Genomic DNA, 18776 nt, shown 5'->3' with positions numbered 1-18776 from the left:
TTGATCTCTTGCGATTATATTCCAAGGTCCTTTATATATAGTCATCACATTCAAAAATTTATGTGCCTATCTATTCTAAGTGAGCCTCATACATCACTTAAAAAAGAGTATTATTCTAAGTGAGTCTCGTACATCACCATCAAACTCGTGATTTTTTATTTCCATTGTAGAAAGAGTAAGTAAATGGTGAGAATAGATTTTAATTTTAACAAAATTTTTATCGATCAAACTGGTAAATGAATATATTAAACTATCATAACCCCTTAATCTTTAATTAATAAATTTGTTATCTTATAACTAAATTACTATTCTATATGTTTAAATATGTCGGATATGATTTTAAATCATCGATAAGTATTGCATTATTATTAAACTAATATTCTAAGTATAAAAAAATTTAAGGATCTGTATAACTATAAGATGGGGATTAATCGTAATAATATTTGTTTTTATAATTAAAAATAATAAATATATATATAAACTCACTCACTTTTTAGATATTTATGTAACTTTTTCCTTAAAAATAACACCCAAACCAATATTGGAATACATATATATTAAGCATTTGCATACATAAAAAAAAAAAATCACACCCTTCCATTTCCTCCTTCCATAAATATCTCTTGCCATTGTTGCAGCCGAAAGCCGTCGTTTTATCAACCAAAGGCTCAATTTAAACATTCAAACCCCCCAAAAACAAACAAAACATCATCACAAGAATAAAAAAAAAAAGAGAAAAGAAATATATGTGCATTATGATTCGGGCAACCGAAGTTGATTCCGTTGATGAAGGGACTAAGGCAGATAGATGGTGGGGTCGGCGTCCGCCCAATGGCTCTGATTCCAGTACGCCGTAGGATCGACGGTGGTGGTGAGATCGAAGAGCGTGGGGTCCACCGGCCCGGACCAATCCAGCGTGGCGAGCCCGCCTCCGCCGCCGCCGCCGCCGCTGATCGACCTGGGAGCCGAGGTGGCCGTTTGACCTATGAATCCCAGCCTGATCACTTCCGCAGGGGCTGCCGTGACGGTACCCGCTGCAGGATCCGGGAAGATCTCCGGCGCCGGGCATAGAGGAGGATCCACTTGTAAGGGTGATTCGAACGGAGGGTTGGGGTTGGAGATGGAGATCTGGGAGTTGAGGAGCGTCTGACCGGGGAACGGCGCCGCGAAGGTGGTGGCGACCGTGAGGTTGGTACTCTCGCTGCTACACCGGGAGGCGGAGGAGGGGAGGCGGCGGCGTTGGTGCTCCTTATCGGCCGCGGCGGGGGGTGGCTTGGAGGAGGATTTGGAGGAAGAGGAGGAGGGGCGCTTGGACTTGCGGCAGCCACCGCCGACGGGGACGTTGCGGAGGACGCCGCCCTTGGTCCAGTAGCGACGGCAGGACCTGCAGAAGTGGCGGGGCTGCGAGAGGTTGTAGTTGTTGTAGTAGCAGAACTTGGTGTTGGTGGATTCGCAGCGTGGGCACTTCACCGGCTGCTGCTGCACCACGGCCGCCCCAGGGTATCCCACTAGGCGGCGTAGCTCGGCCCCAGCTCTTCCGCCGCCACAGAAGACGCGACCGGGTAAAGGATGGAAGTCCTGCATTTCGCGGGAGAGCAACGGAAGGCGTGAGCTCTTCAAGAAGACTCTGCTATCTTCTCCTGTGGTTCAAAGGGGAAGGGGAGGCGAAGGCGTTCCACGTTCCGGAAGATGTGTGTGTGTGAGAGAGAGAGAGAGAGGGAGAGAGAGAGGCAGTAGCCACTAGTTCTTCTTCTGCAAAGTCTCGTTTTGTATGGCTAGGGATGGTGTTATATTATCAGGAGGAGGTGGTAAGAGTTATCGCTTGGCCACTGCGCAAATATCTTCCGTTCTTGGATTTACCGCAGTGGCCCCAACTCACCGTGTTATTACTCCCATCATCAGATCCACAGCGCTGTCCATTTTAGCGTCAACAATCTTCTTCCAGTTCTGCCAAGATTTGGGCACATCATAATAATTGGCTCCGTAAATTATGTTGCGACCCTCTCGGATGATCGATCGCCCGTGACGTATAAAAGGACGTGCAGTACAGTAGAAGAGGAGCCCGTACCTCCTGTCCGACTCCCTCGTAATTATTCCTCGCCCTGTTCACGGGTACTGCTTCTACTGCTCACTACACGACAGGGCTGGGAAGAAGAGCCGTCTGATGGCGTTGTCGTCGTCCCCACCGGCAGCTCACCCTGTCATCCTCCGCCTCTGCTGTGCTCATCTCCTCGTCTCGAGGCCCCGGTCGACCCACGTAAGAGGACGACGGGACGATGGCTGGCTGCCCCTCGTACGCCTTCTCTGACACGAAGAGGACGAGACCTCACGAACTACTGCTCACCTCCCTTCCTGCATGGGGTTTAGGATGCCGCCAAGGGACAGGCCCACGTAGCGTAGGAAGACTGCTTCCCTCTCTCCCACCTCGTAGATATTGCTGTGCTGCTCGCTTCCATATGTCGTAGGACTACTGTTTGTTGTCTGTTCTGATTCTTTGATACTTACCACACCCAGGTGAAGTTATGTGGTAGTTCACTCGTCTAGTTCACATATCAGATGATGAGTATGAATGAAGCAAGATTTGATTTGATTTGAATTACTAAGAGCATAGAAATCATTTTTACACCATGAAAAATCGATATAAAACAATGCAAATGCATGGGTATAATGAAATGTGCATGGGTTTCTAGAGTTTGCATAAAGTTATGTACATTGTTACAATTTATATAGCATGGAGAAGGCTTTGTCGCTTGATTCTTTAGATAGATAACTCTTAAGAGTTTGCATAGGTTGTGTGTAATATCATGTCAGCCAGGCTAGCAGACTGATATACAACAAGCACAACTCTTGACTCAAATGCAGTCCATTAGTTGCTTCCTCAGGTCGATATATATGATTCAAAGATCTACACTAGTAGCTCAAAACAGTACTGTGCCATCCTGATTGATGAGGTTTGCTCCAATGGTCGACTGCCCTCTTCCCCTGGGAAAGTTTCAGACACAGATCCTTCAGAAGCTGTTTCCCAACTACTTAAACCTCATTAATGTCACAAGTTGGTCCGCATTCCTGCGTGTTTGTTTAAGAAAAAAGAGGATAAAGAAAAGTGCAATGATTTAAGTGCTTTTAGCTCCTTTGTCATCCACTCTTAGTGCTGCTGCATTGAGCAGCTTAATTACTGGGTGTAGAAACCCTAAGTTGAAGGTTTGGTGTTGTCGCAAGTTTTGCTACCTCAAGTTTAATGGCCAAGAACGCTTGCATGGGAGATAGTGTCGCAATTTCTTTAGCATGAAGTAGAACAGCTGGTTGCCATCATGGAAAAACAACTCCCAGTGGTCTTGCATCTGAATTAAGTATCCATGCAACAGGCATCAGATGTATGATTAAAGTAGAAAGATTGGTTTCACAAGTTACACAAGATTGGTTACACACACACACACATATATATATATATATGTGTATGTGTGACAGAAATCTGCCATTACAAATGGTGCAATAGATCAAGTCAATATGGAGAGGAGGATAAATGCTCCCACTGTATGTCAAGCATGGGCAGTTGTCTTGCCACACGGGGCAGCACATGGGACGGTGGAGAGTTTGGTAGGTAGAGAGAGAGGTGGAAGGCTGTGAAAGATATGCTTAAAAGAGGCAGTGGTTGTGATGTGTCCATTGACAATGTATGGTAGAATTTGGAATTTGATGTCACTCAAATCCTCTCTCTCTCTCTCTCTCTCTCTCTCTCTCTCTCTCTCTCTCTCTATATATATATATATATATATATATAGAGAGAGAGAGAGAGAGAGAGAGAGAGCATTTGCCCTCCATCCACGGGCAGTCCCTGTCGTGGGGAAAGCAGAAAGATAATGCCATTGCAGTACCCCATGAAAGTGTCATCTGCCCGATCCTCACCCTCCTGTTCTAGCTGAGCTGCAATTGTTGGTGGATGTCTATTTCACCCTTCCATCACCAGCATTCACCTTTCTCACTCAATGTTTCTTGCATTATAGGAAGAAATAAATGTACAGAATCAACACACCAGCATTAAAACAGGTCAGCTCAAGGAGGCCTATGTAGGTGGTGCAACAGAAATCATAGGAAGCAATCAAAGAACCTTAGCTTCTCATGTATGTGGTGTTCACTGTTTGGAATCCTCACTATGATCCACTTCAAACATGTTCATTGAGAAGATAATATAACATGTCCTTCACCTTTTTTCTCCCACTAATGTTCAGGATTCAAGTGATCTACATAGTTTGTCATTGCCTGATATCATGTGAAATAATCCCCAGAAATTACATATATATATATATATATATATATATATATATATATATATATATACATATGGGATAATTGTAGTGGGTGGAACCTGGCAGTCACAATGTTTTAGATAAGGATCCTTGAACTCAGGAGAAAGAAAGCTTTTGACATTGAATTGCTGTGGACCCCAAAGAAGTCCAAATGTTTAGCCAAGGGAGCTCCCCCAGCTTCGTGTGAAGCTGACCTGCATGGTTACATGTCCGTAAGAGTAGACATCCTGCCAGGTTGCATTATTCTCATCCTAGCATCAGTTCTTATCCTGCTGTCCCACCAACAGAATGACAATAAATGGGTGATGCATCTACTGCTGTTGGGTTAAAATGCGTAAACCATATGATAAAAAGTAAACTTAGAACAGCAGCTTCAACAGTGTGTTTATGTGGAAGAAACAATGAAAACAGTGGCAGAATACAGAAATTTGGACTGCTGAACTAAAAGCTGCAGTTGAGCACAAAGGTCAGATTAATTAGTCTGTAACTCTAACTAGGTTGATGAAGACCTGTAGGGTTTCATTTGTCTGTAACTCTACATAAACTCACAAATCCACAGAATGTGATCGACTGTAGGTACACATGCGGTATCATGTTTCCGATATCTAGAAATCCACGTGATGCCAAGGCCCTCTGCACATCTCAAGACATGCACACAGCAAACCTTGAGTTGTTGCTTTCTCTTGTTCTAGATCTGATTTCTCCCATGTCATTATGCAAACCACTGGACGTAAACTTAGCTTCCAACAGCTGCTCTGACGCTTAGTTCCTTGAAGTTATTCTCTCTATGGTTCTTTTCACTACATAGCACGCAAGATTAGTGAATCGTATACAGCCAAGCCACTGAATTCTCATGAAAGTGATGCACAAAGCGACACAAATCAAGTTGTCTTCTACAAACACAACATATGTACAGATACTTCCAACTGCATCCAGTCCTATCCCATGCATCCATTTCAGGTACAATGAAAGCACTGTATGAAGCCGAGATTGCACTCACCATTAGGTTGACAGATTGCCAGGCACAATCCAAAACAATGTTTGCATATGATTACTCCTTCCACAGATTAACCCACAGTCGTCAGATCACCATGTTTTCTTGTCAGTCCACACATCATGACAGCAATGAGTTGTTCTTTTCACCTTGTAGGTGGGAACCAGTGGCTGACACAAATGTTGAGCGGCCATGAAAGACAACACAAGGTGATGCTAAACTAGGATGTAAAAAGAAACGATACTTGTAGGAAATATGTACATGCTTGGGTGTGGTAGAGGAAATTAAAGCTCCTTCCTGCTTATCTTTTACATCAGACCAGCTGGAAGAACCGGTAACCGATAAAAACAGGTCGACTGCACTTGGTACATTTGGCACATGAGTATGATCAACGATCTATCTTGTACTCTTCTCCTCTAACATCAGTACATCACATAAGCATCACAGATGAGTCCATGGGGGACAAACTCTGGGTTTGCTAGCTGTATCATCAACTGAAATTAATGGACGGACATCAAGAGTGAAATAACTAGTTCTTCCAGTTATCAATCTCCAGGACCATTTTATATGAGTGTACTTGTTAAGAGGTGCAGTCCTAAATATTTCCATTTATCTTCATAGTTTACCACTAAATTATCAACCATTATATTTGATTTTTGTAAAGGATTAAGCCAGGAAATATTTTGTTATAGGAAATATTGGTTTTTACTATAACAAAATGTAGTAACTTGTGATGAACTTCCGATGGTATAGGTCCAAGATAACTTTCCAACATATACAATAGAGATAACCTTAGTGTTTGACATTTTCATCGACAAGAGCTTAAAGCGTTGCATACTTAGGGACCATTGATACGCCCCATAGGAAGCGAACAATGGGTGTACACATACAATTTTATCATTTCGAAATATGTAAGCTCTAAAAAACATCATTGTGGGTAAGGAAGATACGAGGAACTTATAAATCCTTAGTTCCTATACTCCTCTGGGAGTAAATGACCTTATCACATACAAATAGCTTGTGTTATCACATATAAAAACATTCAAATGTCAAGGCAAAAATCATCAAAAAAAATTACAGCTTCATCCAAGAATCTGCTGGGAGGATCTCACACATGTAAAAGTAGTTTACTTGGTGATATACACGGTTGCCAAATACAATATTCTTCAACTTGTAGTTTTTGAGGAAATTTTATGCTTTTTTTTTTTTGCATGACTCAGAAAAGTCATGAGAGAGAAACCTATAGAATTTTACCATATTTTTCCCTATCATGACCTAATTAGTTGATTTGTAAATTTTATTGTTAGATTTTAGGAAATGAATATTTTTTATTGAATATTTGTTTGTGATAATTTAGTAAGCGTATTAAAAGAAAATACAAATAAATAAATAAATTATGAAAATAATATATTTCTTACCCATTGGGGATGGCTTATCTTGGGGATCCCTCTCCCTCGTATTGGTGGTGGGAGGAAGAAGGAGTGGAGTCTCACTATAGGTTTTTGGTAGTTTTTGAGAATACAATTTTTTTTTTTTCAGTTTTCTAAATTTTTATTTATTTAGATTAAATTTAAATATGTTCTTTTGTGTTTAATTCAAAATTATATTCATATTTTAATATTATGATCTTTAATGACTCACAAATTTTAAAATATATATTAAAAAGAAAAAATACTTATATGCATGCTTATTGCTAAATTATTTTAGATTATTGGAATTATTAATCGATACTTTTATGTTCATATAATGCTAGTTGATTAATTTAAATACTAATTTTTAGTAAAGTTTATTATGATATAATTGAATTCATCTATAACCATTTAATCATGTTATAATTTTATCATGATTTAACCATTCGATGGTAATATACATGTTCTATTTTAATTTAACTGAATATTGATGCTATAAAAACAAAAAAGATTTGAAATCAAATTGAATACAAGAGGGTTGATCGAGTCGAACCCGAGTGAGGTTGTCGATTGGACTCGATCAACCCAAGTTGTATTCATTTGAGTCAAATTCAATTATGAGGCTAAGTTCAAACCAAATCGCAGGCTTGGTTTAGCCTAACTTGGAACTCATAGGTAGATGCTTTAGCCCACACGGCCACCATCTCTAGCCTAACTTGGAACTCATATAAGTCAACCTAGTTTAGCCTAATCTAGATTACTTGACCAATTCAGGCTGGTTCAAAATGATTCTGAATAAATTTGATCGATTCAAACCCATTTAACTCAAATTAAACCTAATCAAGTCTAAATTGGATTAATCTAAGGTGATTTAAAATAGTATAAATAAAGCTTAGAAGTAAATTATGATTTACCTAAATCATAATTTAGCAAAGGTTCATATCAATTGAGCTAATTAATGTATGTTCTTTGATATTATTAATATTTAAAGGATATTTAATATTAGATGTCTTAATGAGATTATTTCATCATGAAATCGATATATCATGTTATGAGATGATTATGTTTTCTTTATAGAGGATAGGTAAGGAGATTTTTTTTAAGATTAGTGGGTCATCAGATGTGATAGGTAAATAATTTTTCTATCCATTGTTACGAGGAACACGTTTTAATCTTAGTAGGGGAAGGACATCACTTCATCTACTATTGAAAGTATGATATAATTTCTCCATTAGGTATTCGATATATGCTAGTAAAACAATTTTAGTAAAACAATTGGCCTATAACCTCACTCATACATCATAATTGAGTCAATAACTATTTGCTTGATTTTTGTCTTGAATAATAAATGAGTTATAATAAATTCTTAGAATTTAGGTTTTTAATAAAGTGATATTGATTATTACTCTTGATATATATATAGTCTGTGTAAATATATTATAATTGAAAGAAAAAAAACATGATTTTCATTATTCTTTATTTTTCTTGAATAGTTTACCAACTTTAGTTGCTTTAGATGGACGTGAGGTTGCAAAGGTGACAATGATATGACATATTATATGGAAATCTTTGTAGTTGGGACTTCAACCAACTTCTTAAAAGATCAGTTACTGTCCTCCTGAAACCAAATTGATTAGAATAGGCCACTGAACTTGGAACATTTGACATTTTGTGGCACCTTTTATATTTTTGATGAAAACAATAATAAACCCATCTTTATGCACTTTTAAAATCAATCTAAATCTTTTTGCATTATTTTTTAATTAAATTTGATCCACTCTTCCCATCCTTTGCATCATTTTACCTATTAAAAAATGAAGACTAAGGAGAAGGAAATGAAGAATAAATTTTGGGACACTCATAGCCAAAACTATAGAATGAGATTGAGATGGAGTTGGACTAACACTTACACAAAATTATTGAGATGATGATTGATTTCCTCTTAATGATTATTTATATCATCCAATTAAGAAAATTATTTGTTTCTATGCTTAACGGAACAAAAAAAGATTTTTTTTTTATATTTTACGATTGAAAATAAAAGTTAGAGTACTATATTCTTTTGATTTAAAATTAATAATTAAATATTCAAATTTTAAAGGTAACTTAGTATAGTATTAACATCTTAACATTTGCAAGAAGCTAGTGAAATTTTTTAAATTTCCTAAACTACCATATGACATTCTCTAAAATCATAATATCGATACTATATAATAGAAATTTTAATTCTCGTTTCCTCGCCGTTCTCTTGATTATTCGCCGACTCCTTCTCTTGCATGTATTCTATAGGCAAAATTTTATTTATTTATTTATTTATTTATTTTCAAATATTATTTCATATTTATTTAAATAAATAAAATAATATATATTCACTTTTGAATAAATATTAAAAATGTTACACATAATATTCAATAAAAATTTGAAATATAATTTTACTAAATAACACTTACGTCAATGCATATTTAAAATATAATTTTTATCTATTATTTACCAAACACTTAAAAACATTCTATATATATTTACTAAATCCCTTTCTCTAAATACATATTTAAAAAAAATATAAATATATTTCCAAATATAACCTTAGACTCTTGCAACCGAGCATTTCCATCTCGTCTAATTCTTACACCCTTGGGTAAGGAGTTTGTGAAGGGATCACCCATCAGACCCTCCCAAGATCCTTTCTTTTCACCTTATAGTAGAATCTCTTTGTTAAATGTCGTTGGATTATTTTGACTCATTTGTATTGAATGTAATTGATAGGTAAGTTGTCTGTATTCCAATGAAACTGTTTATATGTATTTGAAGTCTGGTTTCTTTCATAGTAACATGTTGTGGGGTTTTGAATAAAGGTTAGCAATGTTTTTGTTTTTGTCGTGAAATTTGTTAGTATTTATGGTTTTTTGCTTCTTAGATTAGTCCTTATGATTTAATGGGTGAATCTAAGTACATTATTATTTTAGCAGATGAATCAGATACATCTGATGTTCCCACAATATCATATGAATGACAAGCAAGACATGATACACTTGTTCTGTCAGCGATGAAGATACTTCTGTTTTTACCTCTTTCTTTATATCTCTTCCATGAGCAGCAATTAGATAGAAATTGGAGAGAAAATATCAAAAAGTTAAGATATAAGCTATATCCATGCTATGCTACAGAACTAGATAAAATTTTGGTAGATATAAATCATTCCTGTAAATAGTCATGTGATTCTTCTGTAAATACCATTTTCTATGGAAGTCTGTCAATCTATCTAAATTATAAATTTCATATGGGGATATAGGATTTATAATGATGATGTCTTCTGATAAATTATTTTATTATTTTATTATACACAAAATATATAAATAATGATGCAGTGTCGAAGTGCATGGAGGAGTCGAAAAAGAAAGTAAAGATAAAACAAATTACTAACATCAAGAAAATCTCAACAGTTAATGAGAAGCATAAAAGAAAAACATCAAAACTATCAAAAGCATTAGCCTTATCTATTGTGAAAAAAATCAAGATGCTTTTTTTTTTGAAGGGGGATACTGAGTGATGATTAGGTGCTAACTCATATTTCATCTGTATATGTTTTTGATACATATCCACAATGCAGTTAAATGTATATGATACATGCTTTTGCAATTTTCTATTGATTGATAATGTATTTTATACAATCATAATTAATCCATAATTGATTAAGGAGTTTAATCTGCTATGAAAGATACCTGGAGCAGCTGAAGATGAAAACAGAGAGATAGCATCATGAGAATCCCAATAGTGACTACAGCTAAAAGCAAAAGAATCAAAACCATCAAAAACATCTTCTACCTTATGAATTGCACAAGATTTGGTGTTATCTTGTTTCAGTTAGGACCTTGTGAGTAATGATTAGGGTGCTAATTCACATTTCATATGTACATGTTTTTCCTTAATGTCAACATTGCAACTAAATGTATAAGATAATTTTTTTTATAATTTTCTTTAGATTTACAATGTTTTTTCATACAACAATACCGATTAACCATAATTGTTGAAGAAGAAAGCAGAGTCAAAACAAGTTAATAGCATCAAAGAAATCCCAATGTCACCCCCAATAAAAGAAAATTTATCACAAACATCTACCTTATCACAAGTTAATTCATATTTCATCTGCACATACTTTTGATGCATGTCAACATTGTAGTTGAACATATAAGATAAATGTTTTTATAGTTTTTCAATATATTGACAATGTTTTCCATACAAGAACATTTAATCATAATTATCAAAAGCACTTGGAGGAGTGGAAGAAGAAAGTAGAGATAAAACAATCGATAGCATCCAGGAAATGCCAATGGTACCATAACATAATCAAAAGGATCAAAACTATTAGAAGCATCTACCTTATTGATTGTAGAAAATCTGGATATTTATTTTTCACAGGGGATCTTAGGGGTGATGATTAAGGCACTAATTAATATTTTTATCTGCACATGTATTTAAAACATGTCAAAATTACAGTTAAATGTATAAGATACTTTTTTTTTCTAATTTTCTACAAATTAACAATATTTTTCATACAACAACAATAATCGGTCATATAAAACTACATGGATCTTTTGTCGTCATTTTCTACCCATACTATTATAGATTTCGATGATGATGGTCTGGATGGTGATTTTTTTTTTAATACACATGCAAATGAATCACTGTGAACTCCCAATGACAACTATTACAGCAGCCACTATATTACGAGGGAATAGTTTATACATATTCTTCAAGCAGTCGGTATAATTTCATAGAAGCATCTCAGGTGAATCTGAAGATGAGCATCAGCTGTGCACATTTCTGTTCAGGTATTGAGTCTTACTCTGACTTTGCATAAAAGATTATTTGCATGATTCAAATGGTTTCTTAGGTCACGAAAGATACTGATCAAGTCAGTCTCAGCTCTTTGTGCATTATGGTCTTCAGCTAAAATAAGTTTTACTTCTTCCTGAATCGCTGGCAACTAATTGTTCTCTGAATGGGACTCGTGAGATAGGACAGTGAAGCAATCCCGTGTACTCGCAGAATAGGACTTTTTCTTTGTTTTGACCATCTCAATTCTTCTTCCGATTGCATTCGCTGCAATGAAATCATTTTGAGATCTTGAGAGCGTCGGCTTTTGCATTTTAAATCAGTCACATTATGGCTTCATCTTTGCAAGAGAGAAAAAGAAAAGAAGAAATCGAGTGGCTTCGTTCTCCTTTTCCTGTTATTTGAAAGCAGAATTTGATGCGACTTGGATTAGTAGTGGCTTCACAACATATGAACAAAAATGTCACTCGTCCCAAAATTATGTAAGATTTATTTGTTGCTCGGAGAAGGTAACTTCTCTGACTTCTTCAAGATGCCAATTCCAGAAATCTCTGAACCAGGAAAATGGAGCTAAGCATGTTGTCTTTTCTGATTTCTCTGTGGAATTCGGTGCTGTATTTCTTGGAAATTTCCGACAGTCCATGCAAGTTGGGCGCCGAGAAAAACTTGCAATGGAAACTTCCGAGACTGATGCTGTTTGAATATTGGATGTGTGAAAGAAAGATCTACTTGAAGAAACTTTCATGCTTATATTTTTTTGCACTCGGAGAATCCAATTGAGTTGTACTCTCTTTTCCTTGTGCTTTTTTCCTTTGATTTCTTCTTCTCTTGTATGTGGTCCATAAAACACCAATTATAGGACAAGAAGAAGCCACAATTTTCTGCATCGGTCGATCATAATCCATGCTGTTTCCCAACTTCACCAGTTAAAGTGGGATAAATAGGCTTTCTTCTTTCGAGCACACCTTGGAAGAAAACAAGAGAATCATGTGAATGTGCTGATTGGAACACACAAAACGATGCATCTATCTCACCATGGAGTTTGTTGGCTGAGGAGATCATCATTGACTGCAGCACTTCTTCCCCCTCAATCGATTGTCTTTTTGCATCAAATTTGATGTGATAATACCCTTCTTCTTTTTTTCCCGAGTAGTATTTCCAGCTTGAGCATTTCCCCATCAAATCGAACTTTGGTGTCACCGAGTTTAACCGAGCAGCTCTGCAGTACGAGCTGCAGATTTAATCGTCCTGTTGTCATTCATGGCAGATGGGCTGGCCACTGAAGCAACGTACCGTCAATTACCCATGGAACCTGCAGGGATGGTGAAGCAGCACCCCTAGCGCAGAAGAATCTCCCCGTCGTGGAGGAGAGCCATAATGAGTTGGAAGACGAGCGCTGCATGAACATCCACAGGCCCATCTCGGTACCTTCTCCTGTTGAAAACGGTGGGTGGTGCATGAGCCAAAGGAAACACTGGGACAGTTCCTCCATCTCTGCAGGGGCAAATCCACCGTCCTTCTCTTCTCTGTGCATGATGCAATGAATCTTGTCTTTCTTAGGTTCAGACTCATTTAGTGTTGGTTGGTAGCTCATTCTATTACCAATCTTACTGCAGCTTATACGTTTGGTGAAAGATCACCAAGATTGCTTCTTTACCATACAAGTAAAGCTCGAATCTAAAAATTAATTCCCCGTATGAGTGCCATTTGACCTGAAATTGTTAATGATGGTGTGTTTTGTCATCATAACTTTGCTTTGTTTTGATTAAGCATGATTATCTTTTTTCTCTTTCTCTTGCATTTCACCATCATACCTGCCGGTCATTTAATAGGTCGCAACAGATTTAAAAGTAGCTAATCCGATGTGACCTCTTTGAATGGCCGAGGCATGCCATTTAGCTCAAATGGAAGGATCATGATCTTGAGCTCGTATCCTACATAAATGAAAAGGATGGGAGACCTAAATAGCATGCATGCTAAGTACGAACATACGTAATGTTGTCTTCATACAATCTTTTCTCACGATGACAAGATTTTAGCGCGTGAAATGACCCACCCGCGGTGCACCCATAGCCTTCCATGTCGAGGACCACACGGGAGGGTGTATGAAAGATCTCGACCGTCCAACTGCTCCGCTCTTTCAATCTGATCCTCTGCGATCACATCTCATGCCCCTTCGTTCGAGAATCTCAAAGTCCCCGACGAGTCGATGATCTGCATGTCTCAATCATGATCGACTGTTTGGACATTTCTAATACTTTTCCTATGGGTTACCGAGTCCACCAACCCCGATGTGCCTCTCTCGGTTGGATTAATTCTTTAATTTGGTCAAATGCCCTTTTCAATTCCAACTTCGTTTGGCGTAATCAGATTACTCTTGCGATTTTATTCCATCGATTTGACAATTAATGTGTTGGTATAATTTATTAGGATTTATTTTTCCTTACAAAATCTATCTCAATAGATTTTTTTAATTTCGAAATTTTATATTTTTATTTATTTATTTGGAAGTATGAGCACACATTCACGTTCATACAATAATATCTTCTACGGTGTTTCAATAAGGAGAGAGAGAGAGAGAGAGAGAGAGAGAGAGAGAGAGAGAGAGAGAGGAGGAGGTGGTGGAGAGGGAAGATTACAGTGTGACATGACATCCTGTGATTCGGTGGACCGTTCTGACACGGCGCCGTCGTGGACTAACGGTACGACCGCTAACTGGACGGGGACGCCCCTCACGGGAGATTCAAACGGTCATCCCCGTCTCTACTTCGCACGGCGCCCCCACATAAATCGGCGCCGCGAGATCACGCCCGTCCATCACGATGCGATCGCATGGTGGTGTGTGCACCCCCGTCCGATCACGCACTGCTTCTCTTCACGCGTTAAAATGCAGGGGGGACCCGGGAGTAGGTGAGCTGGCAGGCAATAATTGGTGCGCCGCATTCGACGGCCGAGGGTTAGGACTTAACCGTGGTTGAGGAGTACCGGCGAAAGACGTATACGTATATTATATTATATGCCACCGACGCCCCCTCAGCTAATGTCCGCCCATCTCTCTCTCTCTCTCTCCCCCTCCCTCGTGAAATCGCCGCCCACCTTTGATTTCTCCTTCCTAATTATCTTCTAAATCACCGAACTTGGCCCTTGGATCATGAACCCGTAGAAAAACACGGAGTTGCGAGGGTCTTCTTGCAAGTAATTGACGGTGTGAGTGGCTCGTAATTGCGAAGAACTCAGGTGCCACCCTTGTTTTCCTAATCGGAGAAGAAAGCTGTGGGAGAGGTGGGCTAAAGAGGTAGAAAGGTGGGCATCGGTGTTTGAGCGGTATGTAAGGTTAGCATCGGTGTTTGAGCTGGATTTATTTCATGTGTATAAAAAACAAATTTTTTTTGGTGGAGACATCGCCTTTTCTAATAGAATTCGAGGCGTTTAAGGAGTCCGATTCGTTGTATCAAGCTGCATTGAGTGGAAAAGGCAGATTTCATTTTATTTATTTTATTTGGTCGCAAAAATCCCGTGTTGGCTTTAGAGATCTCGAAGGTTTGAGGCTTGGTATGGTAAGAAATCAAATTTAAGGATTCTCTTTTCATGTATGGGAGGCAGAGTTCCTCGGATTTAAGGGATGTGCCGCTTAGAAAGGACAACAAGATCTGACTACTTGGGAAAGAGGCAGATTGATCTGAAAACGGAGGGAAGCGATTCGAGGGCGGAGAAGCTGAAGAGCCCGATGGTGTCAAGGCCAAAGATGAAACTTTGGATGATCCGGGTGACGACGATTGTATTACTGTGGACATGCGTCCTCCAGCTCATGGCGATAGGCGAGATATGGGGGCCGAAGGTCTTGAAGGGGTGGCCTTCTTGCTTCACCTCCTCAGATTCGCCGCTCACGGAGAAACAATCCTCTCTGATTGACGTCGAGAAAATTGTTCTGCCACCCAAAAGTGAGTTTTTTCGGCTCGTCATGCAATTTTTTTTGTTGCTTGTCATGTAATTTAAGATCTGTTGATCGTATTGTTTTGTTTTTTGGACCCTCTATATCATTTATTTCTTTTACAATCTGTGACCAAGAAATTGATTTTTGATTTGAGAATTATGAATATTACTTATGATGGATCACAATTTTTTGCCTGCTTTATGCTAAATTGTGGACGTCTTTGAGTTGTATAAATTCTAATTGTCCTTTTAAAAATCCTCTTTGTATTATATAGAATTTATGATTTAATTTATGAGGCTTCTTTTTTTCAGTGATAATTGCCTAGAATTCACTAACTGCTATTCAAGTTTGTTTGCCAACAAAAAGAGAAATAAAATTATACATTGTTCTTAAGCAGACTTGAAAATTTACTATCTTTGATTATTAGCAATTAATTGAGGACTAAGTGGTGTACCATTAGCTTTTAAGTTGGCCATGTGATTCCTGTTTTTTCGTCAGTTCATATATAAGGCATAAACCTCCAAATCAGCATGTAACATTATCCCATAAATTCAGCTTCTTGGGTGCTGAATTTATAATACCTGTTTCATAATTCAAGACCTGTTTTATAATATCCATTAGAAATATGTTTTATCTAATGTTGTTATCCTTCTCTAGCTTAATCTTTCTTATCTCTGCTGCATCTAGCACTTAATCAAGTTCAGGTATAAACAAGTATGGTTTTCATTTTTATGCAGCACTATAGTTGCCCAAATTATCATCTATTTTACGATGACTGGTTTAATTACATCGTTTGCCAGTTTGTCAATATTACTGTTTTCTCATCCAAATTATGTACGTACCTGTCTTTAGGAATCTACAGAAATAATGGATACCTGATGGTTTCATGCAATGGTGGGCTTAATCAAATGCGAGCAGCAGTAAGACTTCATGAAATTCTCAATAGTTCAATTGAGAAGTTTAAGCGTATATCATCTTTTCTTCTTTGCTAGTGAAAGTGATTGTGCGTAGATTCTCATATTACAATTTTTTCCTTCAGATCTGTGACATGGTTGCTATTGCGAGATTTTTAAATGTGACACTCATAGTACCAGAATTGGACAAAACCTCCTTTTGGAATGACCCTAGGTATGTTTTTATTTTCAGTTTAAATTTCTTAACGATCAGGGTTTAACATGTTGATGAGTTAATTTGTATAATAAAATGCTGTAGTTTACTATTCATTCTTTTTGCAAGAATAACAGAATTTCTTTTATGACAGTGAATTTCAAGATATATTTGATGTTGATCATTTTATCACCTCTTTGAGAGATGAGGTCCGGATATTGAAGGAATTGCCACCTAGGTTGAAAACAAGGGTTGAGCTTGGGATGTCTTATTCGATGCCACCTGTTAGCTGGTCTGATGTCTCTTATTACCAAAATCAGGTTGGTATGCCTCTGTGAGGATAATGAAAACAAATGAATTGATGTATGATCTTCTCAGTAGAAAAGCTGATAGTCTCCCTGTCTTGAAACCAGATTCTTCCTTTGATACGGAAGCACAAGGTTGTGCATTTGAATAGAACAGATGCTCGGCTTGCTAATAATGGTCTGCCATTAGAGATACAAAAATTACGCTGCAGAGTAAATTATGCTTCTCTTAGATTCACTCCTCAAATTGAAGAACTGGGCAGAAGAATAATTAGAATTCTGCGACAGAAAGGCCCTTTTCTTGTTCTCCATTTACGATATGAAATGGACATGTTGGCCTTCTCTGGATGTACTCAAGGTTGCACGAGCGAGGAAACAGAAGAATTGACAAGAATGAGGTACAAAAAGAACATCCTGTTTGAATGTCCTTTTGTCTTGCTCTTGACATTGGATTCATAAAGATCATCATATCGGCTCTGAGTGGCTCTTTCCTTTTGGATATAGATATGCTTATCCCTGGTGGAAAGAGAAAGTCATCGACTCTGACATGAAAAGAAGAGATGGTCTCTGTCCTTTAACGCCAGAAGAAACCACCTTGGTGTTGAGGGCTCTGGATGTCGATCGCAGTATCCAAATATATATTGCAGCTGGAGAGATTTATGGTGGAGAAAGGAGAATGGCTGCTCTGTCTGCTACTTATCCAAAAGTGGTCAGTATTAGCTACAGTTAGTCATCTCTAATTGTTCCTGCTTGTAATTTTATTTTTTGTCTGATATATTGCTTGTCTGTATTAATAGGTAAAAAAGGAAACTTTATTGGGACCTTCTGATCTTAGATACTTTCAGAACCATTCATCGCAAATGGCAGCATTAGATTACCTGGTTTCATTGGAGAGTGATATCTTTGTTCCTACATATGATGGTAACATGGCTAAAGTTGTCGAAGGTCATCGAAGGTACTGTACATTATACTTTACTACTGTTATTTATAAAATTATCTGGTGATGTTGCTTTTCAGTTTAACAATGTTGGTGGATAAACCAACTCCTACTAGGTCAACATGTTCAATACTAATTGATATACAAAACCATGTTGCAAGTTCCAGATACTTGGGAATTAAGACCTGTAATTATTATGCATACTTTCAGGTACTTGGGTTTTCGGAAGACGATCTTATTGGACAGAAAACTCCTAGTTGATCTGATAGATCAGTACAATAATGGTACTCTTAGTTGGGATGAATTCTCTTCGTCAGTTAAGGAAACACATGCTAATCGCATGGGAAACCCTGTGAGGAGAGTGATGATTCCTGACAAGCCCAAGGAAGAGGACTACTTCTATGCAAATCCCGAAGAGTGCTTCCCACAGCCGGATAAACCATGGATTTCATGAATCTGTTGTCAAGACACCATTCTATTTTGCAACTTTCCAAGAATGCCATTGATTTAAATCATTTAACAAGAAGTTAATTATTGGACCGAATGATGGGAATGCTGCCCAGGGTTTGCTTCCATGGAGGAGAAAAGAACCAAAGAGGTTAGCACGTTGCAGATGTCGTTTTGATGCAGCTGGCGAATATACACATTTATACGATAGCTTTACTTATATTCTTCAAATAAGTATTTATTCTTGTATAGAAGGATGAGTGGGAGAGAGGTGAATGCAGAAAGGAGCTTGATTCATGTAATTAAATCTTCATGTACAACACAGGAGATTGTAATAGGGAGGTTAGTGTTTGGAAGGATTTTAGGTTGTTTCAGGAGCTCCTTCGTATACACAGTCATGAGATATCTCTCAAATTCAAGTTCAAATTTTTGCTGTTATCTCCACTGCAAGTTTGATTCCTTCTTTTGTTGCTCCATCAGGTTTTTTTCTCTAAGTTACATTT

At 37.7% G+C, this 18776-nt stretch overlaps 2 protein-coding genes across 2 annotated transcripts; one reads left to right on the top strand and one right to left on the bottom strand.

Annotated features, from left to right (window-relative positions):
• Positions 1-539: 539 nt before the first annotated feature.
• On the bottom strand, positions 540-1774 carry LOC135634251 (dof zinc finger protein 4-like). The gene has a single exon (XM_065144592.1). It carries the CDS (start codon positions 1582-1584, stop codon positions 796-798), a length of 789 nt encoding a protein of 262 aa, XP_065000664.1. The 5' UTR covers positions 1585-1774; the 3' UTR covers positions 540-795.
• A 12810-nt stretch (positions 1775-14584) lies between these two features.
• Positions 14585-18711, top strand: LOC135634360 (rhamnogalacturonan I rhamnosyltransferase 1-like). The gene is made up of 8 exons (XM_065144777.1): positions 14585-15484; positions 16330-16397; positions 16517-16605; positions 16739-16904; positions 16998-17287; positions 17394-17598; positions 17687-17844; positions 18037-18711. The coding sequence occupies exons 1-8, from the start codon at positions 15166-15168 to the stop codon at positions 18278-18280; spliced, it is 1539 nt and encodes a 512-aa protein (XP_065000849.1). The 5' UTR covers positions 14585-15165; the 3' UTR covers positions 18281-18711.
• The last annotated feature ends 65 nt before the right edge of the window (positions 18712-18776 follow it).

Source organism: Musa acuminata, chromosome BXJ3-3 (assembly GCF_036884655.1).
Source record: "Musa acuminata AAA Group cultivar baxijiao chromosome BXJ3-3, Cavendish_Baxijiao_AAA, whole genome shotgun sequence".
Classification (NCBI taxonomy): Eukaryota; Viridiplantae; Streptophyta; class Magnoliopsida; order Zingiberales; family Musaceae; genus Musa; species Musa acuminata.
This window is presented reverse-complemented; position numbering and strand designations above follow the sequence as displayed.